The sequence below is a fragment of the Alosa sapidissima genome, chromosome 20 (assembly GCF_018492685.1).
Source record: "Alosa sapidissima isolate fAloSap1 chromosome 20, fAloSap1.pri, whole genome shotgun sequence".
Classification (NCBI taxonomy): Eukaryota; Metazoa; Chordata; class Actinopteri; order Clupeiformes; family Clupeidae; genus Alosa; species Alosa sapidissima.
The window spans coordinates 3,592,781-3,615,928 of record NC_055976.1 but is presented as its reverse complement, the minus strand read 5'-3'; the positions used below and the strand labels follow the sequence as shown (position 1 = coordinate 3,615,928).

At 44.6% G+C, this 23,148-nt stretch overlaps 2 protein-coding genes across 3 annotated transcripts in view; one reads left to right on the top strand and one right to left on the bottom strand.

Moving 5' to 3' along the window:
* kdrl (kinase insert domain receptor like) overlaps nt 1-7,941 on the bottom strand; it is a 45,145-nt gene extending 37,204 nt beyond the window's left edge. The window contains exon 1 of the mRNA XM_042074878.1: nt 7,352-7,941. Within this exon, the coding sequence (XP_041930812.1) occupies nt 7,352-7,415 (64 nt within the window). The 5' untranslated portion in view covers nt 7,416-7,941. The remainder of the gene's footprint in view (nt 1-7,351) is intronic.
* Nucleotides 7,942-10,749: 2,808 nt separating this feature from the next.
* tex11 (testis expressed 11) lies at nt 10,750-23,116 on the top strand. Of its 2 annotated transcripts, XM_042074892.1 has the most exons (30): nt 10,750-10,891; nt 11,320-11,432; nt 11,541-11,625; nt 11,795-11,874; nt 11,980-12,060; nt 12,305-12,424; nt 12,608-12,688; nt 13,588-13,673; nt 14,245-14,302; nt 14,425-14,520; nt 14,622-14,703; nt 14,899-14,977; nt 15,646-15,797; nt 16,028-16,113; nt 16,208-16,345; nt 16,732-16,834; nt 17,546-17,670; nt 17,857-17,942; nt 18,262-18,315; nt 18,459-18,499; nt 18,619-18,690; nt 18,879-18,949; nt 19,144-19,260; nt 19,532-19,604; nt 19,726-19,875; nt 20,826-20,858; nt 21,188-21,296; nt 21,405-21,525; nt 22,101-22,268; nt 22,865-23,116. In XM_042074892.1, exons 1-30 carry the CDS (start codon nt 10,864-10,866, stop codon nt 22,934-22,936), a joined length of 2,760 nt encoding a protein of 919 aa, XP_041930826.1. In that variant the 5' UTR covers nt 10,750-10,863; the 3' UTR covers nt 22,937-23,116. The 2 variants fall into 2 exon arrangements, with proteins under 2 accessions (XP_041930826.1, XP_041930827.1); XM_042074893.1 differs by lacking the exon at nt 20,826-20,858.
* The last annotated feature ends 32 nt before the right edge of the window (nt 23,117-23,148 follow it).

Sequence of the window (23,148 nt, the reverse complement as noted above, 5' to 3'; positions counted from 1 at the left end):
TCTTTGCCTGGACTTTGTGTAGACTGGTGGCAGGAATGTGTGTGTTTTTGCGTGTGTTTGAGTATGTGCACTGTGTGTGTGTGTGTGTGTGTGTGTGTGTGTAAGGAGGCCAGGGGTGCAGCTGTGCCCCTGCACCAGAGAGGTCACCTCTGTCTACACATGTGTGGTCAAAACCGGGGAGAACTGGGCAGACCCAGATGAGCCTCCAACATGTCCTCCAGCACTTCCTTAAGATCAATCAGTCAATCTAAGCTCTAAGGACCCCTCTCTTCAGGTCACTTATGTAACGCCACACTCTGTGTTTTGGCTAATCCTCCACTCTATCCACCATTGACCTTGCTGGGCCATTATCTGCTATTATTACTCTGTTGTGCTGAGAGCGAAACATTGCTGGCCAGGAGAATCTGTGTACTGGACAGCTGTTCCAGCTGTTGAAAGGGACAACCAGTGGCACTCGGCAGAGGAAGCGCTGTGCCCCCCCCCCCCCCACCCAGGCGGCGTGACAGTCATCTCATAAGTCATTTCCGTCTTTTCACTGTTGTCCCATGTCGCCTTGTGTAGCTACTCGCTTTGTGTGGGCTGGTTGTTGTGTTGCCAAGCAAATGAGTTTATTACAATTTGGCTATTTCAAGTGGGGTGTCCACAGGGAATGGTACAGCAGAGGAAGACAATGAGATTACACACAGTTCATTTCCACGCTGGCAACAACCCGCACCCACAAAACCATTTCATAAACTGTCACTGGCTCACGAGTTTCTCTCTCTTCCTCTTTTCTGTACCCGTCTATCCAACCCTCTCCCTTTCTCTCTTCCTCTCTCTCTCTCTCTCTCTTTCTCTCTTACACACACAAACATTCCACAGAATTATACAATATTGTATCGTAGAGCCACAGCTGTACTCTGAGAATGAATCATGCCAACACTTGCACTTTACACCAACTTCCTGTACATTCTGGTATCATTGTTAAACTGTACAAGGTTGTCCAGGGCAGCAGATGCTGTTCTAGCTCTGCATTGTATGGAAACCCTTTCACAGACTGTTGGGTTGCTTTTTCTAGATCTAATTTGTTTTTAGACTTTAGAATCACATTTAGAAGCGTCCAAATTATGAGATAGATTTCAGTAGAATAAGAAATCATCTGACATGATGTACAAATGTTTTCTGTGTCATGAAGTCAGTTGATTTAGTAATTTCATTCAAGACACTGCAGGAATATAGACCTAGAGTGGTATACCATGACACCTGATTTCAATAGAGCTACAGCCGTTTGAATCCAACCTATCGGCTGGAATAACATGCATCCCTAGCACACTGGGGCAGATATGTCTTCTCCTCTATTTCCACATCCCCCTCTTTTCCCTCACTTTGTTTCTCCCTCACTGTCACGCAAAGCCTGCCAGCTCCACACACACATGAGGGTGATGGGAACATTGTCCACACACACACACACACACACACACACACACACACACACACACACACACACACACACATGAGGGTGATGGGAACATTGTCCACACACACACACACACACACACACACACACGATGGTGATGGGAACATCGTCCACACACACACACACAAACGATGGTGATGGGAACATTGTCCACACACACACACACACACACACACACATGATGGTGATAGGAACATCGTCCACACACACACACATTCACATGAGGGTGATGGGAACATTGTCCACACACACACACACACACACACACACACACACGATGGTGATGGGAACATCGTCCACACACACACACACACACACACACACACACACACACACACACACACACACACGATGGTGATGGGAACATTGTCCACACACACACACACACACACACACACACGATGGTGATGGGAACATCGTCCACACACACACACACACACACACACACACACACACACACACACACACACACACACACGATGGTGATGGGAACATCGTCCGAGATGCAGCGGGCTCTCACAGCTGGCCGCTTAAGCCGGGGCCCCCAGCAGTCCACTTTAAAAGAGCCTCCTCTCTCGTAAACACCCCCAGCCTCTGTCTCTCTGACCCCCGCATGCCCACCCCCGGTCCCCCGCGCCACCTCCCGCCCCTGCTCCGAGCGACTGCCCACTGCTGACCTGAGCCAGCCGCTGTTCTTCTGCTCGAACAGCTGTGCGCGGCATTCTTCCCGCCGAACGTCTGAGAAATGCCAGAAATGTGCTGTTCAGAGAGGTTCCGAACCTGCTTCTCATTAAGGGCCCTTCAAACAAAAGGCCGAGCGTGGAGGAGCATGCTGCCCTGCGTGGGTTGCCATATTTAGCCTGAGCCGCTGCCAAGCCCCACTTGCCAGAGCTCCAGTAGAGAGTTAGATGGTGTGCATCCAGTCTCTTGAATGTCCCCTTGGGGATTAACTAAGTATCTATCTATCTATCTATCTATCTATCTATCTTTCTAGGACTAAGAAATGGCTGGGGAAAAGAAAATCACAGCCATTGCTACCCACACACACACTTCCAGCCTAACATGCTCGTGTCTTGAACCCTCTTTGGATCCATCTACCATTTGTTTGTGGTAAAAGACAGACACATGGAAATGGAAACAGTGACATTACACCACTCTGCTTTCTACAGCAGGAACCCTAGCTAAACAGACTTCAGTCTACTCCCCTTATGGTTTCATTTAATCATGCCATTAATTTGTACTTGTTCGCTGTGACCATGAGGGGATTTTTAGAATAAGAAGTATAAATAGGCATCTCTGTGTCATGCACAACACTTCATCAGCCAGCTATCTTGCGGTTTGTGCCGTTTCGGGTCCCCTGGGCCCTACAGAAACTTGCTGAGGTCAGGAGATGTCCTGCGGCGAGGAGGCTCTGACTCGCGTATGTGCCGTACTACAGGCCTGCGGGCCGCTGTTGTGCAACCTCACACCACAACAGGGTGTTGAGCACAGTGGATTACGGCTGTATGCTTCAGATTCCCGAGGAAACCCCCACTCACAACCCCCCAACAGAGGCCGAGCATAATGCGCGGAATTCCCTCGTCTGGTGAGAACAGTCATCTGCTGGACTGCCCATGCTTCCTGAAGGACAGGCACGGTGTACTGTACCAGTGAGACTGTCTCTAGAGGAAGGGGGGGGGGGCAGAGGGGGGAGCAACGCATCTTTTTCACACTTACTCACATAACCTTGGAGCTCCCAATCAACCAGGATGCTATGACTCAGATTCAAAGAACAAAAGGCTTGACAGAGCATTTCTAGGTTGTTTATTTAAAGGAAGGGACAAAAAGAATGGCCGAAGTGTGTAAAACATTAGGCTCTATTACCAGTAGTTCATCTCGGTTATAATACACTTCATGTCCAGTGACTGGACAGTTGAGCTAAACTTGGCCTTGCCAGTTAAACTACCCGCAACCCTTCCTCTACTGGACATCTGACTTGTCTTACTGCAAGGTCAAGGTCATTCATTTCAACTGAACAGCTATTCTTCTCTTTGCATAGCCGCACCTGGGTATCTAATTCTACATTCACTGTTGGTGGCCTACAGAAGCAATTGCTGACCAATTTGTTATCTCATCCAGCTCTGTTTCAGGTTTGGAACACTTTCATTTATCACTGTGCAGACATGTGCTGTTTTCATACTTCATGGTGAGTTGTTTTCAGACCTATAGGGCTGCACTGCCCAGACAACAAATCCACATGGAACAGCAGAGGCCACTTGGCAGATTTATGGCCAAGAGTTTAAAACTTTAACAAAGAGTGGAGACCACCTGCCAAAATAAGGGCTGCTACTGCTTCTCCAAGTGTGCAAAATGCTTTCTCTACTACTGGTCCAAGTGAGCATAATACTTTCTCAAGCACTGGAATATGCTTTTGTTCCAGTGTCCTCCACAAAATGCTGTCTTTGCCATCAATAAGGTTAAGACAACAGTTGGAGGGAATTAACATTTTATTAGTCCAGAGTCTGATTTTTGGAGAATGACAGAAAATGTTCCCCCTTTTGCCCCCAACAAAATATGATATACAGCAACATCTGGTCCAAATGGGTGGCCAAGACAGTTATATCAGGTTATATAATTTAAGGATAAAAGAATGTGGAGAATGTGAGAAATACTGGGAATATCCTCCATAAAACCAGAATAATCCCATAATTCCCATAAACCCTGACAATATACACTAAAGCCCAGTGGCTCAAGGACACCACTGAACTCACATATGTTGAGAGATGCACCTTGAAATTTCAATATGACACAGGATAAAGAACCACTTATGTCAGGCTTATAACCAGAGCCACATCTAAAGGAAGAGGAAACAGTCATCATCTCTACCAAACCTCCTAAAACAGTCCCAATAAAACGGAGCAAAAAAGGTTATTAACAAGTAAGCTGTCCCAGCATCTTCCAGTGGGACCCTTCAATCCAAAACATTGTAAAGCACTATAGATGCAGGACAGATGAGAGATCTGCCAACACCAACAGTCCTGGCCATATTTCACCGTAGGAAAACACAGCCGTGGTGCTGGCAGGACTCACCATGACAGCGAGGCCCCGGGGCCTGCGTGCACTCGGCACGTACGACCCGCCGCGCCACTGAGGGATGGGCTACCCCTGCACTTGGCTGACCTCTCTCTGCCTATCGCCTCCCAGCCCAAGCCAGTTCCCTTAAAGTCAGCATGGCTTAAAGCGTCACCCCCACCAGGGAGCTGCTAACACAGCGCACAGGTCCATGGAGCGCAAGCACAACAGCGCGGTTGGGGCTTGAGGTCATTGAAATGGAATCCAAGGACGAGGTGAAGGTGAAGTCAGCCGTCCACATATTTACAGTGAGGCAGAGTAATACAATACTGAACTACCTGAAGGTGGAGGAGCACCCAGGCAATCTGAGAAACGGAGCACAATGCTTTGATAATATAGGCTGCATTATATTCTAAGTGTTCACAGTGTTAAGCTATAAATGCTACATGGAGATGATCATGAGCCATGGATACCAAATTGCATTCTTCACCCTCGATCATGCATATGTGTCCATGCAGTCTGCACTCTGCATTCTGAATTCACATGTCAGACAATGATACGTTCAGAGATAAACAGACACTTTCCACGCAAACTGCATTTGTTCACTTTTTCAATTCACACTTGAGTTCCTATCTTCATACATTAATTTATCCAACCCTTCAACAACAACCTAGCAGAGCCTCTTGTTGATGTTCTCTTTTCATATGCAACACCATGATACACTGGTTAAACATGCCGAGCTGGCAGTAGGAGTGCTGAGGAGGACTGTGATTCACTACATCATTGCCAAAGACCTGAAAACTCACATTGTGTTTATACCTGACAAATGACTAACATTTTGACCTCAAATTTGAAGAAATGTTAAATTATTCAATTTGGCCACCAACAGACATTTTTTTGTTATCATCGTTGTTGCTCCTGGCTTTAAAGAATGTAATGGAATGGAAGAGAAGACCTAATCACCCAACTAATCACTATGAAGTCTGTGTCATTCTGCTTCAACTAGACCTTATGACCTTATATTCATTAGCAGAGTTCATCTTTCATGAGGATTGTATTGATGACATGCCAGGGAAAATACCCACAGAACCACAGATCATAAATAATAATGATGCTGGATCATGCTGCAGTTTCTATGAATTTTATGCATTTTTCTATGACAGAAAAAAAAACCCTATTTGTGAGAACTGCTGCTATAAACGCAACATACACAAAGCAGTCAGTCCACTAAATAAAACTCCCCTAACCTGATGCACCTAAGGCTACAATCTCATACTTTTTTAAAAGCACTTTCGGTGATGGTTATGGGAATGAAAGCACTTAATCTCACTTGTAATCTCGTGTTTCAATAATCTGAAGTATATGGAATGCAAGTATTAATTGGCAGATTTCCTGCCTGGCAATCAAGCCCCTACCCTGCTGCTTTGCCCCAGGTTCCATATTAGATAGCTAATGGCTCTACCATACAACTCTTGCCATTTGGAACACAATGGCCTCCCTTTCCTCTCCGCCATTGTCTTGAGGTGGGGACTGTAGACTGACACACATTTCAAGTTGACTGTGGGGCCAAGAAGCCCGGAGAAGGAATCTTTACACAGGTAGCGTGTCACGTTCCTGTGACCTCTACCGGCCAGAACAATTCCAGGGTGCCTTCTGCCCTCCGTCCACTTCCTCCCACTGTCTTTCCCACGCTCTGCCTGCACTAAGTGAAGGAAGCCTACTTGGAAACACTGGAGACAAAGCTTCAAGACTGGACAGGCCATTGCGGGGTGGGGAGGGGGGGGGGGAGGTTGTGTTTCCTCTGTTTGGATCTGACTGGGGCTGATGTTTATTTGGCCAAGGAAAGGAAGACATATATCTGTGGTGTGCACAAGGCACAGCACAATGCCGAGACACATCCACCTTTTCTACACCATCTTGTTTTGCACAGAGACATCCCGCTGATTGTGTGCAAGAGACAACAATTTACTTTCTCTTCAATTCATTTACACACGCATTCTCTCTTCATGATGTACAAAAAACAGTCACAGCAAAGACGTTAGTGATAACAGCAAAGACATTAGTGATAACAGCTGTATAATAAATATGTTCTACTGGTGGTGAAAACAATTGTCCAGTTAACAGATTCAAATAAAGTTCTCACAAAAGAGCAAATGTGTATTTCATTACTTACTTTGGATGGAGTCTCAAAGCAACGCATCAATAATTATAATAGGCTACTATGATATCAAAGTATTCACTATTTTAAACTGTTTAGCAGTACATTCAAAACGTTTTAATCCATCAAGCCATGCTACAATACATTTATTTTAAGAGCGAACCTTTGAGACAGAACTGCAAGGTGCCGCAGGGCAGATTAAAGCGCTGTTGCATCGCGAACAGAACGCATATTCTCAGGTGTTCCTTTGATATATAAATCAAGTTATCGTGAAAGCATGTTACCAAAAAGTCATCTCCGCACCATAACAGTCCATCAGACCGTAGGGTATTAAATAACAGGCAAAACAATAACAATATAATAGAATTTGCATCACAACGCACTGCCACAGACGGTGAAGGGAATGATGAGGTGAGGCAGATTCAGAAATTGAAAATGACTAATGAAAAGCAGGCTAAATGGACACATATCCACACCTATCCAATGTTATCCAAACATCCCCTGTGATAAAATAATCTATGCCATCACGTAGGCTACATCCAGGTATGCCTGAATTCGCTCAGTAGACGTAGGCTACTAAAAAGACCAAAAATATCACATAACCAAATGCAACCAACATAAAACACGTTTACAGTTCGTTTAACCTACAATGATTATGCCTCCACACTTACATAATTGACACTTACCAATAAGGGATATTAAACAGGGAAGAAGAACGAATGACCGTTTGGCGCAGCCGATGGGGGTCATTCTGACGGCTCCGAGAATCTCTCCAATAAACTCCAAAGTGCAGCCCAACAAAGCCAGTCGTTCAGTCAAGATAGTGATAGTCTATATTCCACTATCACTAATAAGTTCCTTCTTTGCTGAGTAGACAAAACGTTGATTTCCCCCCTTCTTCCTTTTAAATGAAAGTAACCGTACTCAGACTCAGCAACTGTCTGTGCACTCCATGACGCGAGGAAGAGTCACTTCTAAAATCTGCGCGTTCCTTGGATTCGGCGAATTCTCCAATAGCGACAACTGAATTACGCCGGTCCCCCAGGCAGGTGCTGCCTCCCCGGGACTGGGCGAGAGGAATTTTAACAAGAGCCTCTCCAACAGCTCTGGATTACAGCGTGTTGTTGTTCTTCTTCTTCTTGTTATATCAAAAGTGCCAAGATTCCCTCATTTTAAAACCTGTGGCATTTGGGAAATGTCTCATTCAGTGCTTAGGCTACTCACACAGTGTATCACTGTGACAGGAAATTCTGAGTCTCTTCGGCTGCCTCCTCTATGTGCGCTCTTGGCAACCCTTCCACTTTATAGTGGAAAGGGAAGGACGCAACGTCACTTGCAAGGCCCTTGCGCATTCACAATAGGCTATTAGGCTATACAGAACTGAACATGAGGATCAAAAATAATGTTAGGGGTTCATTTGACATCTCATATTTTAGATTGTTCTAATCTATTTAAGCCTGTTCAGGCTAAGTCTGATAGTTCCTACAATGCTTAAAACACTGGGTCAAAACAGTGTCCTTTTTGAGTGCTAAAACAATGCCTCCAAACTCTGAATATATCTCCAATGGACAACTAAAAATATCGAAAGGTAAAGAGGGTAAACAAGCATTGTACTAGCTTACGTGCAGATACCTGAGCAGATACCTAAGGTAAATATTTACTGTTTTTATTTTTAACAGAGGAAACAGGATGCACAACAGTTTTATATCAAGACAAACAATCTGCAGTGAGTTTGCTGCCCTCTGGAACATCCCATGAAGTGCGGATGTGTAATAGACTATGCCTTTCTCATCAGATAGCGCCTTGTACAATGGGAGACTTTTTCACACTTGATTACTCTCATCCACATACATCTGCTGCTGCTATTTCACCACATCTGTCTGTCTGAGGGGACCTATGGATACATAACCACTGTGTAGTCCCCTGACTGGGGGAAATGTCTCCTATAGCTGAAAGGTGAAGGGCGTGACACTTTCCTTTCAGTGGGAACATGATATGAAACATGGGAAAGCTGGAGAGATTTGATAGCCTGCTCCATGTGTGATTCAACATGTCTTAAACACTTAAACACATAGGGCCATTAAACAATGGCACAACACACATGTATTACATGTTCCACACAGTTACTTATTTAGTTACTGTAGGACTCGTTTTTTTGGCTATTTTTTTCATGGGAACAACACCCCATAGTTTGATGTACTTGCCAATGTATGTGATTGTACACTTTCAGAAATGTCAGCATGACGTATAGGTTTTGAGACAATTTTCCATAGATCCCTAGAGAAAAGAGAAATATACTTTCTCTTTAAATCAAACTTCAAGGTTATTCTCTCAGGATTTCTATTCATGTCAGTTTAGGTTTAGACTGTCTTACAACAGGGATTACTTTGACAATCTTTCATAAATCAGCCCACAGAGGTAACATAAGGCTCACATTTGCAGGAGACTGTATATATTGCTGTCAAAAACTCATTAAGAGGAGCGATGGCGCAAGGGCAATAAGCTGAGACATGCAGAAGCACAGATTTGGAAGCATATGACATGTTTTCCATAGCGAAGCATATGACATGTTTTCCATAGGGAAGCATATGACATGCATATGACATGTTTTCCATAGGGAAGCATATGACATGTTTTCCATAGGGAAGGATATGACATGTTTTCCATAGGGAAGCATATGACATGTTTTCCTATAGGGGCATCAATTGCCGTTTAGAAATAGCCTGGCTAACGCCACCACTTCTCAATGAGACGTGGTCTGGGAACCAAACGTTCATTTTCTCGTATTTGAAAAAAATGCCCAGATCCGTTTATTGGGTGCCACGGATGTCTATCAAATGCGTCTGTGCATAGCTCATCATCGTCTTGCTTTCCCCCCTGTTCTGTGATTGGTTCCCTATCTCAGGCGAAAATTTGCTCCATGGTCTCCAGGCTGCCTTAGCAGCGTGAATCAAATTGCGCGCAAGGCAGCATGGGAACACCCAGGCTAGTTTAGAAATACAACTGCTTCTGCTATCTGCTGCACAGATTTATCCTATTAAACATTGTGAAACTGCTTGTGAATCAAAATCTGCTTGGCAAAACAGCATTTAATTTCCCTTAAGTTTTTATTTGTGCCCACTGCAAGGCTGTGGAGCTCAGCCCTGTCCCTATGGGCCAGGAGGGCAGCTAGATAAGACTCGGGCCAGAACAATTGCTGGAAGCTGCAGACCGTAAGGAGTGGGCTTTTAAGACGTTTTATTTTTGAATCTGCTATGCAGGACACAATGGGAGGGCCCAGGCGCTTCTGTATGCACAGGTTGATTTCTTTTTTTTGGCTGAAGAATACAATCTTGTTATAAAAATGATGTTCATCCATATAACAAACACTTTCACCAGGGAGAGGAATAAATGTCTGTAATGTCTGTGTAAATTATATTGCTCTGAGAAACAGCACTTGTAACCTACTCTATTTAGCCTGTAAAACAGAGCATTTAACTCTGTTTACTCTGGTTATTGCTCATGTAATGTGCAGAACTACCAAACAGCAACTGTGGTGGAAGAGGCCAAATGAATATACCGTAATGCAATACATTTTTGGATCTATACGCCTGATCTAAGGCACACTGTAATATGGCATTTTGTATGCATATCTTCAGAGCCTGTGATTCGACATAGAGCCAGAGGAAAAACAAACAACTTACTTAAATACACACACACACACACACACATATTGTCTCAACTGATTTATAAACACTCAGCAAAAGCAGTAATAGGCCTACTGCAAACACATTCACGTTGATCTTTCTAGATTATTTCCAAATCAGAGACGCCACCTCGTGGACATAGGAAAAAACAGCAGTTTTTTTTTTTTCAACAAAGTTTCTTTGACAGAAGCACAACTTTAGGGGAGTTCATACTTTATTTTCTTAAGTTGTGGAATGTATATTATTTGTGAAATTAAATTCACGTTAAATGGTTTATTGATATTGGTTTAAGTTTTGGGAATAAAGATCGCCTCGCGCTCTTTGGTAAAATATGAGAAGAATTCAGGGCCACAGAAAACCTCTGATGACCTCTCGAAGACCTGGCACGAGCTTTGAAACTTGGTAGCCATCCCTCGAGTGTCTCGTGCACGATTAAAGGTTGACTTAATGTATGTGATTAGCTGGTTACATTATCTATATTCGTAGTTTGTACAAAAAAAATATTTACTGACATGGAGCTCTCAGTGTCAATTGTTAAAGGTAGTATATCCTTAAACACTGTACTATTAATAATGTTTTGTTAAATGTAGAAATTATAACTTACCTGAACTGGATGAGAACGAGATGTGACGAAGTTAATTTGCTAACCTCAAGTTAGCTGGTCCAGTGAACCCAGAGTTGTAATGTTAACTTATCTTGTTAATATACCGGTAGGCCTATATTGAAAATTAAATGGCATTTGCGTGAATCATATAATTTAAGAAAGTTACAACAGTAGGCTACTTTAATATAGCGCCAAGTGGGCCAGCTAATTTATAACGTTGCTTTTCCTGGACAGAAAACAAACGGTTTAATTTTACTACACGTTAACATTAGCTAATCTTAACGCTACGCTGCTCTTCTGATGTCATGTTGGCTCATGATTATAAATTGCCATTGGCAATGTGTTACGTCGCCGCTCTTCCCAGAACTTGCAGAACAACTAACTGTTAAACAAAGCCACATTAATGTGGATGACGTGATCCAAAAGCTTTTCCAGGAGGTGTCCGTAGACAATTCATTTGGACCACTGGACCCTCAGGTAAAATAGATCAATAAATTAAGCTGCTAAACTTTAACATCGAAAGCAAAACTTGCATATTAGGTGTATTTCAAAGTTAAGTCAATATTCCATTGATTGATTCTGTAGATGGAGGACATAGCCATACAACTGTGGAACTGGGCAGTGACAAAGCGAGAGGGCCCAGAAATAACTGAACATCAGAGGGCAAAAGGTGACGTTTGGCCCCAGTTTTTTTTTTCTTTGGAGAAATAATAATTAAGCTGTTGATTAATGGTCAACAGCATCCATAACATGCTTCATCCTAAATTAATAAACCACACTGAGGTTCCTCCTCATCCACATCCACTGAAAAAAAATAACTTGAATCCTTTGTTTGCTAGTGCGTCATGTGGCGTGTAAGTTGGTGCATTCATGTGGACAGGAGAATCCGTCAGAAAACTCCATCCGCAAGCAAATCCTGGTTAGTTCACCTTCTAAAAACTATGTCTTCTGATGCAATGACACTCATCAAACAGGATTACTCATGCTATCTTGCCAAATTATAATATCCTCTCACCTTATTCAGATGGCAAGCAAAACTGGCAGGACATGGCTTGACTGTAAAAATCCCAAGTTGGCAGATGTGTTCCTCGGCCTGGCTGTAAAGGTAAGCTAAGGGTAACTCTAATCTTGTCTCTGTATTTGAAGAAGGGGAATGTATTTTGTGGAAGAAAAGAAAAATGTTTCCACTGAGACAGCGGAACAGGGTGTCATTGTTCCTTGCCGCAATGTCAAGTTTTCTGTAAAATATTAGAAGCGGTTCTGTTCAGAAGGGTTTCAGGTTTTTTTAGTCTGCCAGTGCTGTTTTCACTAATCTCGTGGCCCCTTTGGTGTGACTGTTGATTTCACAGAGCCTGGAGACACTTTACAGCAGATTAATATCCCGTGGAGATGGAGCCTCAGATATCAACATGCCCAAAGCGGATGTGGAGAAGGACCTGCTGCGGGTGCTGTCTTATCAAGCTGAATCGGTAAGCCAAATCAACACAAACACACAGTGCAACACAACAAAACATCACAAGTGTGAAGTCATGTCCACTGAGTGCAACACAACAAACACAACACAACAAAACATCACAAGTGTGAAGTCATGTCCACTGAGTTCATTTCCTCTTTAGTCAATTTTAATCTGGACTTCCTTGATCTCAATGTAGGCTGTCGCTCAGGAAAGACATCAGGAGGCTGTTGCGTGTATGCAGCGCTGTAGAGAGATGCTGCAACGTCTGCCCAAAGAGGTACTTTACCCATTGTCTCCAATCTCAGACTGTTAAGTCACTGTCCATTTCATTCACATACACAACCATATAGAAATATGATTCTTGCTGAATTAACTGGATGATAAATTGGATTCAACTGTTAATATCCTTGGGTCCTTTTAACACAAGAGTTACAAACTACTACCCCTGCACATAGTGTGCTATTTTCTTTAAGAGAATGGATTATGATAGTTGCTCATGATATACCATGTCCAAATATCCTTTGATTATGAGATGAGGGCTTATGTTCTAATTGATAGTGCCCTGAGAAGAAAGGTTGCAACAGGCTTAAATTAGCAGGAGCAGAAAAAAAACATCATTAAACATAGCCCTGAACTATGACCTATCCCTATCCTTGCCTATGTCTCCTTGTATGTAAATAAGGCAGGCGGTTCTGCAACAAGCAGTTCAGAAAGGCATTGGGCAAGTGTTGTGAGGCAAAGTAGCTAGCTTGCATGTAAGCCTGTAAAACTGATCCAACAAGACCTCTGTAGCTTTTCATTTAACACTTTTAAACTAGCTTACAGGCTAGCTTGTCCCACAACATTTGCCCATCTTAACTGCTTGTTGCAGAACCACCCTATTTACATACAGACAGGGAAATGTGGAAATACAGAAATTAATACATGAAGACATGCAGAAATAAATAAATGAATTTAATAATTAAATAAATAATTCCGTTTTCATGACTAAACTGTATACCTTTTTTATTTAGTTTATTAATGTATTCTTTCATTCAATCAATCATTAATTTAGCTATTTATTAAAGTAATTGTTGGTCCTTCATATCATTTTAGATAGCACACATATTTAAGTTCCGGAAGGTTGGTCAATGTTGATTCTTGACCTTAAGTAATACAGTGCATATTGGTTTGTAGACTGGCTATCTGTCTCTGATGTGTTACAACTTTGGAGTTGACTCCTACAATCAAAAGAAATATGAGGAAAGCTCATTTTGGTTGAGGTGAGTTTAGAGGATGAATGCCAGCATCAGGTTAGAACACAGTGCAGAGAAAACACAAAGGAAAAACAGTATCTTGTTGCCAACCTATTTTATTGGTGTTTATGTGTGGTATGTTTACTAGTACATAACATTCTAGTAATTAGTCCATATTTCTTTGTGCCACATAAATACTCTGAAAGCCTGTCTACCTTAGAAACACACTTCAGTTAGACTCTTTAGTGGTCATACAAGCAGTAATCAGACATATTTCATAACAGTTGGCTTGATTTGGATTGAATGAAATTAATCCGATCATATTACACAATCAAATTCCTGAGGGAAATATTCCCAATGTTATTAGAGGAGTCATTATCATCAGTATTTGTTATGGCAAAATGGCCACCTGCTTTTTATTATTTCCTGACAAACAAAAGGCTATAAAATAAAATTAATATTTGTCATTGGAGAGACATTCGGGTAGCTATTTCAGTTTAAGAATTAATCAAAGGTCTTGGCATGAGATGCAAACTCTGTGGGATATGATGTTTTGTTTTGTGAAAAGTCATGGTTTTATTGCTGTTGTGTTCTCCAGTCAGAGTTATGACATCGGTAAAATGAATACGAAGTATTCGCCAGGATCTGAAGTGCAAGTAAGAAAAAACATTTTTGCTTAAGCACAGTTTGGAAAACCAGGCCCATTTTGGGTGTAGTCTAGATAGCTAAGTGATCTGACAAATGATGGCATTGCATGTATTGTGAACTTTTTCAACAGGCCAAAGTACTGAGGCTCCTTGCAACAGTGTACGTTGAGTGGGATTGTCAGCAGTTTAAGGAAAAAGCTCTAAGTGCCATCAGCTTAGCCAATAAGGTACCGGTGTTAAACATCCCCACTCCCTCCTGGCTTTTCAGTACTCTAAACTGTGAAGACAGCTGGCCTTGACAGAGGTCAACCGCTCTTGTTTGCTCTAGGACTGCAGCTCTCCCTCTGGACTGTACCTGAAGATCCGCATCCTGCTGAGGAGCGGCGCTCCCGATGAGCAGCTCAGAGGCGGTGAGTCAGCGCAGCCTTTCTCTCCTGACGGTGGGGTTCAGGGATCGCTTGTTTCTGTTTACCACTGCAGAACACGTCTGGCTTGTCCTGTGCCATGCCTGCTGGGTTGTGATGTTACCTTAAGGGTTTGTGAGTGTTTGTTTGTTTCCTGTAGTTCAACTGACATGTTTTTTTTCCCTTTTGGGTTCTTACCAGGACTCACAGAGCTCATGGAGTCTGAGGTTACTCTTGAAGTGTGTTTAAGTGCCGTGAGACTGCTGATAGGGGAGGACAGGTACTGTACACTCTCACATATCAACAGATGATACAGCTGCAGCTCTATGGCAGTTTGGAGCACGACATTGTACTGTAGCACGACTTGTAGCACAACATAGTCCTGTATTGTCCATCTGCATCATGTTATACAGTGCATTCAGAGAGTACTCAGATTATGTTAAGTTGTCGTTTTACGGCTTGTCCTAACAGCATGCAAGCGATTGTCACATAGCATTGAATGCTCCCTGTCCGCACTGAATCTGTTAAATATGTGTCATATTTTACATCCAAACCAGCAGAACAAGGCGAAAGACAAAAAGAAGCTGTCCGGCAAAAGTTCTGCTCAAAACGTGGTACTGGAGAGGACTGTGTCGTGTCACATCCTGTTAGGACTTTCCAATTGGAAGCAATGTACCAGTAATCAAACTGATTTTGTCGCTAACACTAGCGTGCATCACACGTACACAGTGTTATGGTGAAATCATTTCAAGTATCTTTCTCCCTCATCAATCTATTACCCCATAATAACAAAGCAAAAAGAATTTCAGAATTGAGGGGGGCTTGAGAGGGACAGAGTACTTCCTGACTGCACTTTACTGTGTTCTTACAATGTTTTGCCACTGAAGATTAGAGCTGTATTGTGATGACTGAGACACGAATGAGCGTTTGCATTTTTTGTACCTGCAGAGAGCAGCTTGCCTTTGACTTTCTGAAGAAGGTGTGTGAGCGCTTCATGTCGTCCCCTGAGCTGGGCTCGGCCCTGGTGCTCCACATCGAGCTGCTGCTGCAGAGAGGCAAGGAGCTGCTGGCCAAGCAGAAGATTGAGGACGTCATCACAGGTGCTCATCACTGTCCATGTGTGCTTTTACCTGCAGCTGAAGGAAACACCCATGTTGGCTTGTTCTCCCTCTGTGTGTCTCGTGTTTGACTGCACTAATGCCCATGTTGGCTTGTTCTCCCTCTGTGTGCGGAGTGTTTGACTGCACTAAGGCCCATGTTGGCTTGTTCTCCCTCTGTGTGTGGAGTGTTTGACTGCACTAATGCTCAGTGACTGCTGACCTCTGCTCAGGTCACTACACAGGGCAGCCGCTCACACCACAGACTCTCACCACCCTCCACCTGCTGCTGTGGGATCGAGCCTTCAAACACTTTGAGGTCAGCCTGAGGTTTGAAAAGACATCAGCTAAGGCATACTGCTTGACCACCTCTGATAGACATGTTGATTGTTGATCGTTTTCTTCTTCTCTAGGCCAAAAACTACATGGAGGCCTTACAGTGGTATGACTACTCTCTGAGTTTCTACAAGCGGGGGCAGCTCGATCCCAATCTGGCCAAACTGCAAAGGAACCGAACTTCCTGCTTTCTCAATCTCCAACAGCTGGAGAAGGTTAGGAAACTAAGGGTGTTCCAATCTGACTTCTTCAGTCCCAATACCAATAACAATACCTGCACTCTGGGTATTGGCCAATTCTAAGTACCGATAAGTTGCCACCACTATAAATGTTCAAATGCTCAAAATGTATAAAAACCATGTGAGTGTAGAGTAACTAAGACTGTCACCACAACAACCACCCCTGGATGTTAGAGGAAATGATCCTCATAATTGACAGTATATGGTAATTATAGGATAGGTTGTCTAATACCTCCTGAAGTCCTGTACTGAGCAACGTACAATATGTCCACACCATCTCCTGGGTTTTATTGGTTCACTTTTGGCTGCAGTGAGTTTTTTTGGCTGCTGGAAACCTGCTCTTTTATTGTGTTCTTGATCAGGCGAAAGAGGCAGCAACAGAGGCTACCAGATGTGACCCAAACAGCATCTTCAGTCACTTTAGCATTTACAAGATCGCCATTCTGGAGAACAATGTGGACAAAGGTAGAAACAGTGGCTTTCCTCCCACCTTACTCCACTAGCAGACGTGGTCTAATAAGGAGATCTGTCTTTGTCTCTGTCTTTAATAAGGGAACTCTGTCATGAAATGCAGTTTCTGCCATCCAATAGAAAAGCATTTTAGATGAATGGCTAACATAAGGTAACTACATCTGACTGGTCTTCGGGGAATAGCAACATTGTTACACTCCCACACTAACGTGACCCCCAACTTTATTTTGGGGCATTCATTTGATTAACAGGCTACATGGCTATTAATCACATGGAAGATTCATTGTATCAGTATCACATTTTATTTTCAGTTGTCCAAAGTGCTGGGGACTAAATCCCCAGCTCCACTCCTCTCCATAGCTGTCACTGTCAATGCACCTCCTCGCTGTTTGCATTTTAAAAAACTGTACGTCACGTCACCTTGTACTATTTGCTCACGCCTCCTGGCTCCTCACAATGCCAACTCCTATGTAAACACACGCACTGGCGCAGCAGTCTGTCGCCTCTCTTTTAGACAGGTAGTGTGGCATAAACACGTCTCTTCTCCCTGTGAATATTATTACGGTATATTATTTTTTATAATTATATTGATTTCTATATAAAAACAACTTATGTCTGTAAATGGCTGTTTATTTATCTGTGTGTATGTGTGTGTGTGTGTGTGTGTGTGTGCTATATGTGTGTGTGTCTGTGTGTGTGTGTCAGCCACCCAGGCGGTGCAGGAGATTGGGCTGCTGGCCCAGGCCCCTGTGAGCAGTGAGGAGCGGGTGCTGCTGAAGGAGAGCGCTGCTGCCACGCTGCTCAGCCTGGCGGCTCAGATGGCCCTGGAGGTGAGCTTCTCCTCTCCTCTCCTCTCCTCTCCTCTCCTCTCCTCTCCTCTCCTCCTCTCCTCTCCTCTCCTCTCCTCTCCGCTGATGACCGTGTGCTGCACTGGGCTGCAGTCACGGCCTCGACGTGCTGCTCTAGTGTGTGAGTGTGTGTGGGTGAGTGAGTGCTGCTGTCTGTGTCTCTTCCAGAGCGAGCAGCAGGAAACGGCCATAAAGGCCCTGGAGAGTCTGTGTGAACACTCACAGGATGTAACGCAAGTGCTCACTGCCCTGAGGTCAGTCACACGTAGACACAAACACTGACACTTCCACTCTGCCGTCGCACTCTGTTTCCCTTCCCTGTGTTTCTCACACACGCACGCACGCACACACACACACACACACACAGACACATACACATACACATACACATATGCATACACATACACGCATGCACATGCGCACGTACGCAGTGATGCACACACTTTTCACACTTGCCTGTGAGCAAAAGGCTTTTTTCACACTTATGGTCCTGTGTAGCACTAGGAGTCCCACACGGCCCATCCAGTGGAATAGACTTAGCATATTATGTCATCTCTCATTTAAATTCCTCAGGTGTTTAGTCAGACTTTTGCTGTCAACAATGGAGAACACCACTGAGGAGAGAAGGTTTGGACATCATTTGTCTAAATATTGTCATTAGAGGAGTTTTTACAAATATTGATAGTCTTTTAAAGTGTCATATCTGGCCATTATCATACATTTGTGTTGGAAATTCATGTCATTTGGTTACATTTATTTTATATTTGCAGGAATTGCAGCTTGGATATGCTGCTGTCCTACCTGAAAATGGGTGAGTATGACAGTTAGCAGAGTAATTCTCTTAGCCTTTTCATCTGTGGGACTGGGTGCTGTTGTTATGTGTAGCCTCAGTGACTGGTTGTCTGTAAGTTGTGTATGTGTCCTGTGTAGCCCAGCAGAGAGTGTCCACGCTGAGCACGGGGACGCAGCGCACAGACGAGGCCCACTGGTTCAGGAGGATCGGTACAGAACCCCGCCTGTCTCCCACCCACTACTGCATCCTGTTTGTGCAGTTCAAACACATTCTCACTTCTGTTAGTTGGACAGCGGAGGGGTTGGCCCTCTGTAGGAGCTGGTGGGAGTTGGGAACAGTAAGAAATGACCCCTCTGTGGAATGCAACCGCATGTGTTTGTCTGTCTGTGTGTTCCAGCCTGGAACTGTGCACTGCAGTGTGAGAGTGCTCCAATCAGGATGAAGGATTTCTTTGCGATGTCTTATCAGGCAAGAGATCATTATCACTCATACACTCTAATAGGTGTTGGTGAGATTTAGTGTCAGTGGGATTTGATTGAAGTTTAGATGCTCTAATTGTATCAGCCACAAATGCACAAATGCAAGACCTATTCATTGAAGTGTTGATTTTCCTTTGGTGTGTGTGTGTGTGTGGATATGACTGCTGTGTGTTTGTGTCCCAGTTGTCTCTGCTCTGTCCTGTAGACAAAGGAATGCTGATGGCCCAGAAGACCTGCCTGCTTATGGCGGCTGCTGCTGCTCTAGAGCTGTGCAGAACCACTCCCCACTCCCCACAGCAGGTCTCACCTCAGCAGCGCACTGCTCACCTGCACACACATACTCACACACAAATGTACTAGTAGGCCACCATTCCAAATTGCTGGATCAAGACTCTGACCTGTAGTTTCACAGTCCCATGGGCTGTAAGAACTTAATAAATTTAGTTTATTCATTTATTTTTCTCTGCAGTTGTCAAACAGGTCATTATCAAAATGTTAATTTTCCTTCCTTACCTGAATTGGGTGGCCACAAGGGGTCGCTAATTCCATCCATCTCCTCATTCTATCTCAGCCTGAGCTGCTGGCTGAGGTTCTAGAGCACATTCAGATCTGCTGGAACGCGTGGAATGTGCTCAAACCATCAGGTGTCTGCTCCGTCCTCAGTCTCACTCTGTGATGATGAGATACAGTATATTGTATTGCAGAGCAGTTGGCTCTCGCAGCACCACCACTGCTACTGGACAGCGTGCTGCTTTGTCCCCACAGGAGATTTCTCTAAGGACCCAACAGAGGCGCTGCTACTCCTGTATGAGTTTGAAGCTCGTGCAAAGTTAAACGACCCCAAGCTCGACACAGTGCTGGAATCTGTGCTGGAGCTTGAGAATGTTGACTCAAAAATCCTTGAGACCATTGCTGGTGAGCTACACATCTAAATGCCTTTGCAGTATATAAGTATAAGTATATATACTCTTTTGACCCCGTGAGGGAAATTTGGTCTCTGCATTTATCCCAATCCGTGAATTAGTGAAACACACACAGCACACAGTGTACAGTGTACACACAGTGAGGTGAAGCACACACTAATCCCGGCGCAGTGAGCTGCCTGCTACAACAGCGGCGCTCGGGGAGCAGTGAGGAGTTTAGGTGCCTTGCTCAAGGGCACTTCAGCCGTGCCTACTGGTTCGGGTTCGAACCGGCAACCCTCCGGTTACAGGCCCGAAGTGCTAACCAGTGGGCCACGGCTGCCCATGATCTAAAACATGGGTTCCCAAAGTGGGGGTCGCGGGACGCCGAGGGGTGGGTCGCGAAATGATTTCCATAAATCAAATAAATTTGTGAAAAATAAAAGAGCTGTCACTTGACTGCACTTTAAAGACAGATTTTAATTCCAAGACGCTTGCTGAGTTCTGGATTTCAGTCGAGAGGGAATATCCACAGCTATTCAAGGCCGCGATGGACGTACTGACGCCGTTTGGCTCCACATACCTGTGCGAAAAGACTTTCTCTGCACTGACATATATTTAAAAACAAATACAAAGAATGGACTTGCTGTGTTCCGCTCATAGCGCGCATCCATCTCATTAGATGAGATTAACGCTGAAACATAGTTGCCAAAATGTAAATTTGCGCAGCAACAATGTACATATGTTTACAACAGTTTGTGGATATTACCCTGACTGAGATATTCTTCTGTTGAAATGGAAATTAAAGTAATGTTTCAAAGTTAAGTTTGCACGACGGCAATAATGTGCACTCATGTTACATGGATATTATTTTTTGACTAAGGTATTCTGCTTTTATTATATAGTAAATTTCTATAGGTAAAATCATAACAGGCTGCTCTGTTCTTTTGTGTTGTCGTTAAGCCCGTGTTTGGATAAGCCTAGTGCGTATGGCCGGTGCGCACATTTTATTTTATTTTTTGAGTCACATCCAGGGATAGTGGGGGTCGCCAGTCTCTGGCACGGTTATTTTGGGGGTCGCGGGTTGAAAAGTTTGGGAACCCCTGATCTAAAATATACATGATCTAAAACAATATTTCTTGTTTTCCCTGTTTGTGTGCACTGCTAGCGTATTATGCCATTTTAAATATATAAACTACACATATATACACACAAGCATGTGACAAAGCCCTGCAGTAGAAGGCAGTGGAGGTCCAGCTGTTTCTGCGGGGCCCCTATAAAGCTCCTGAGGGGTCAGTGTCTGATGGCTACTTTGATATCGGCAGCTCTGGCCATGGAGCCGCCGGCACACTTCCCCGTCCTGTGCAAGAAGGCCCTGCGCATCGCCCTCTCTCTCCACAGGAAGCAGCCACAGGCTGACTTGGCCCGCTGCAGGTCAGAACCAGGGCCACCGGCTCCACAGGCCTTCTCACTTCACATGCCATGGAAGATGTCCATAAGCAGTCTGAGTGGTTTTAATGTGTGTGTGTGTGTTTGCTGCAGTCAGTGTATCCACAGCCTGATCGAGCTGTCGCTGCCGCGTGGGGTGTGTGAGGTGGAGGCCCGTGTGCTGGAGGAGGTCTGGGGCTACTACGAGGAAGCCCAGGCCATCATCAACAGCGCTGTGAGTCACATGACCACAACATATCAAATGCCAATCAACTCTGTGCCTGTGCTGCTATGAAAGGGTTTCCTTGCTGTGTCAATGGGGCCTTCAGTCTCGCAGTTAGCAGATGCTCCATTCAGCAGCCTCTTCCTGCCAATTTAGATGCTCATTTCAATCAGTTGTGTGCTGGTGTGACTCCCATTCATTTCTCGCCAGTCTGGAGCTGCAGAGGATATCAGTTGAACTCTGGGGCTGTACAGGGGATCTGATGTGCTTGGTGGGGCTGTACGGGGGATCTGATGTGCTTGGTGCTGGCAGGCTACGTAGAGAAAGACGTACAGCTCTGGCTTTATGTCATCATTAGTACACTGTATTTCTCACAGATGAGCATGAAACACGATCACAGTGCTTTAGTGGCGCACAGACTGATTCACTCTTATCAGGTTACTTAGGTTTTATAGTCAAGGATTTGGAGGGGTCATAAACCTGTCTTGTTATTCTCAGCACGTAATTCCAGAGTCTCATGCTCTGTCACTTGCCCCTGTCTCCCTCGCTCCTCATCTGGGTCCTCTCTCTCCCGGTCCCTGGGCCAGCCGGAGGACTCCACCGAGCTGGAGGTGCTGTGGCTGCTGACGCGGGCCTGGAACACGGGCATCCTGCTGTACAGCCTGGCCCAGTACCCCGAGGCCGAGAAGTGGTGCGGTCTGGGGATGAGTTTCCTGCGCCACCTGGGCTCCCTGCAGGAGAGCTATCAGAAGCAGGTAAGAGCAGCAGGGGAGGGAGCGGCTGCTGCGCTCTCAGGGAGCACACACGGCAGCGGTAAACAAAAATAGCTCCCGTACCTGGCTGCAGGCTATGTGCTTCAGCTGGAGCTCTGCCCCCCCATACTCACCCTCATGGAGTGCAGCTCTGCCCCCCCCCCCATACTCACCCTCATGGAGTGCAGCTCTGCCCCCCCCTCATACTCACCCTCATGGAGTGCAGCTCTGCCCCCCCCCCCCCCCCCCCCATACTCACCCTCATGGAGTGCAGCTCTGCCCCCCCCCCCCCCCTCATACTCACCCTCATGGAGTGCAGCTCTGCCCCCCCCCCCCTCATACTCACCCTCACCTTTTTTACCTCCGCTTTCAGCCTGGCATCAGATGTTTGTCCTTTTTTTGTTGCTTCCGTGCAGCTGCTTGTATTTTTGTCCTGTATCCCGGTAATTTCCGAGAGGACGTCATGTCTCCGGTCAGTTGCAGTTATCTGAATGGCCACAGTGAGGTCTTTGCTGAGATGGTGCCATTATGACATCCTTCACACCTATATGAAAATATGAGTGCACTATTGTAAGTAATGTTGTAATGTGTTCCTGCAGATGTCTGGCCTGTACAGTGAGCTGCTGGAGCGGCTGGATAAAGCCAAGAGAAACCTCATCATGGAGGAGTGAGCCTGCGGGAGGAGCTGTGCTGATGTGATTGTATTTATTTATTTATTGTGTTCATGTAAAGTGTTGTACAGAGTAATATTTATGTTATGATAGTAATGTTTTGTATTGATGGAATCTGTCCTTAATTTAAATAATTGGATATTTTACACATCACAAGATTTCTACTGAATACATTTGTAAGAGCTTAATAAATGTTAATATAATAGATAATT

What these genes read in the sequence shown, in the direction of transcription:
- tex11 (XM_042074892.1), top strand. Translation starts at nt 10,864, where the DNA reads ATGGAGCTCTCAGTGTCAATTGTTAAAG. An exon ending in CTCAGTGTCAATTGTTAAAG is followed by an intron (nt 10,892 to 11,319) that starts GTAGTATATCCT and finishes CGCTCTTCCCAG; the next exon opens with AACTTGCAGAACAACTAACT. An exon ending in AGGAGAGCTATCAGAAGCAG is followed by an intron (nt 22,269 to 22,864) that starts GTAAGAGCAGCA and finishes GTGTTCCTGCAG; the next exon opens with ATGTCTGGCCTGTACAGTGA.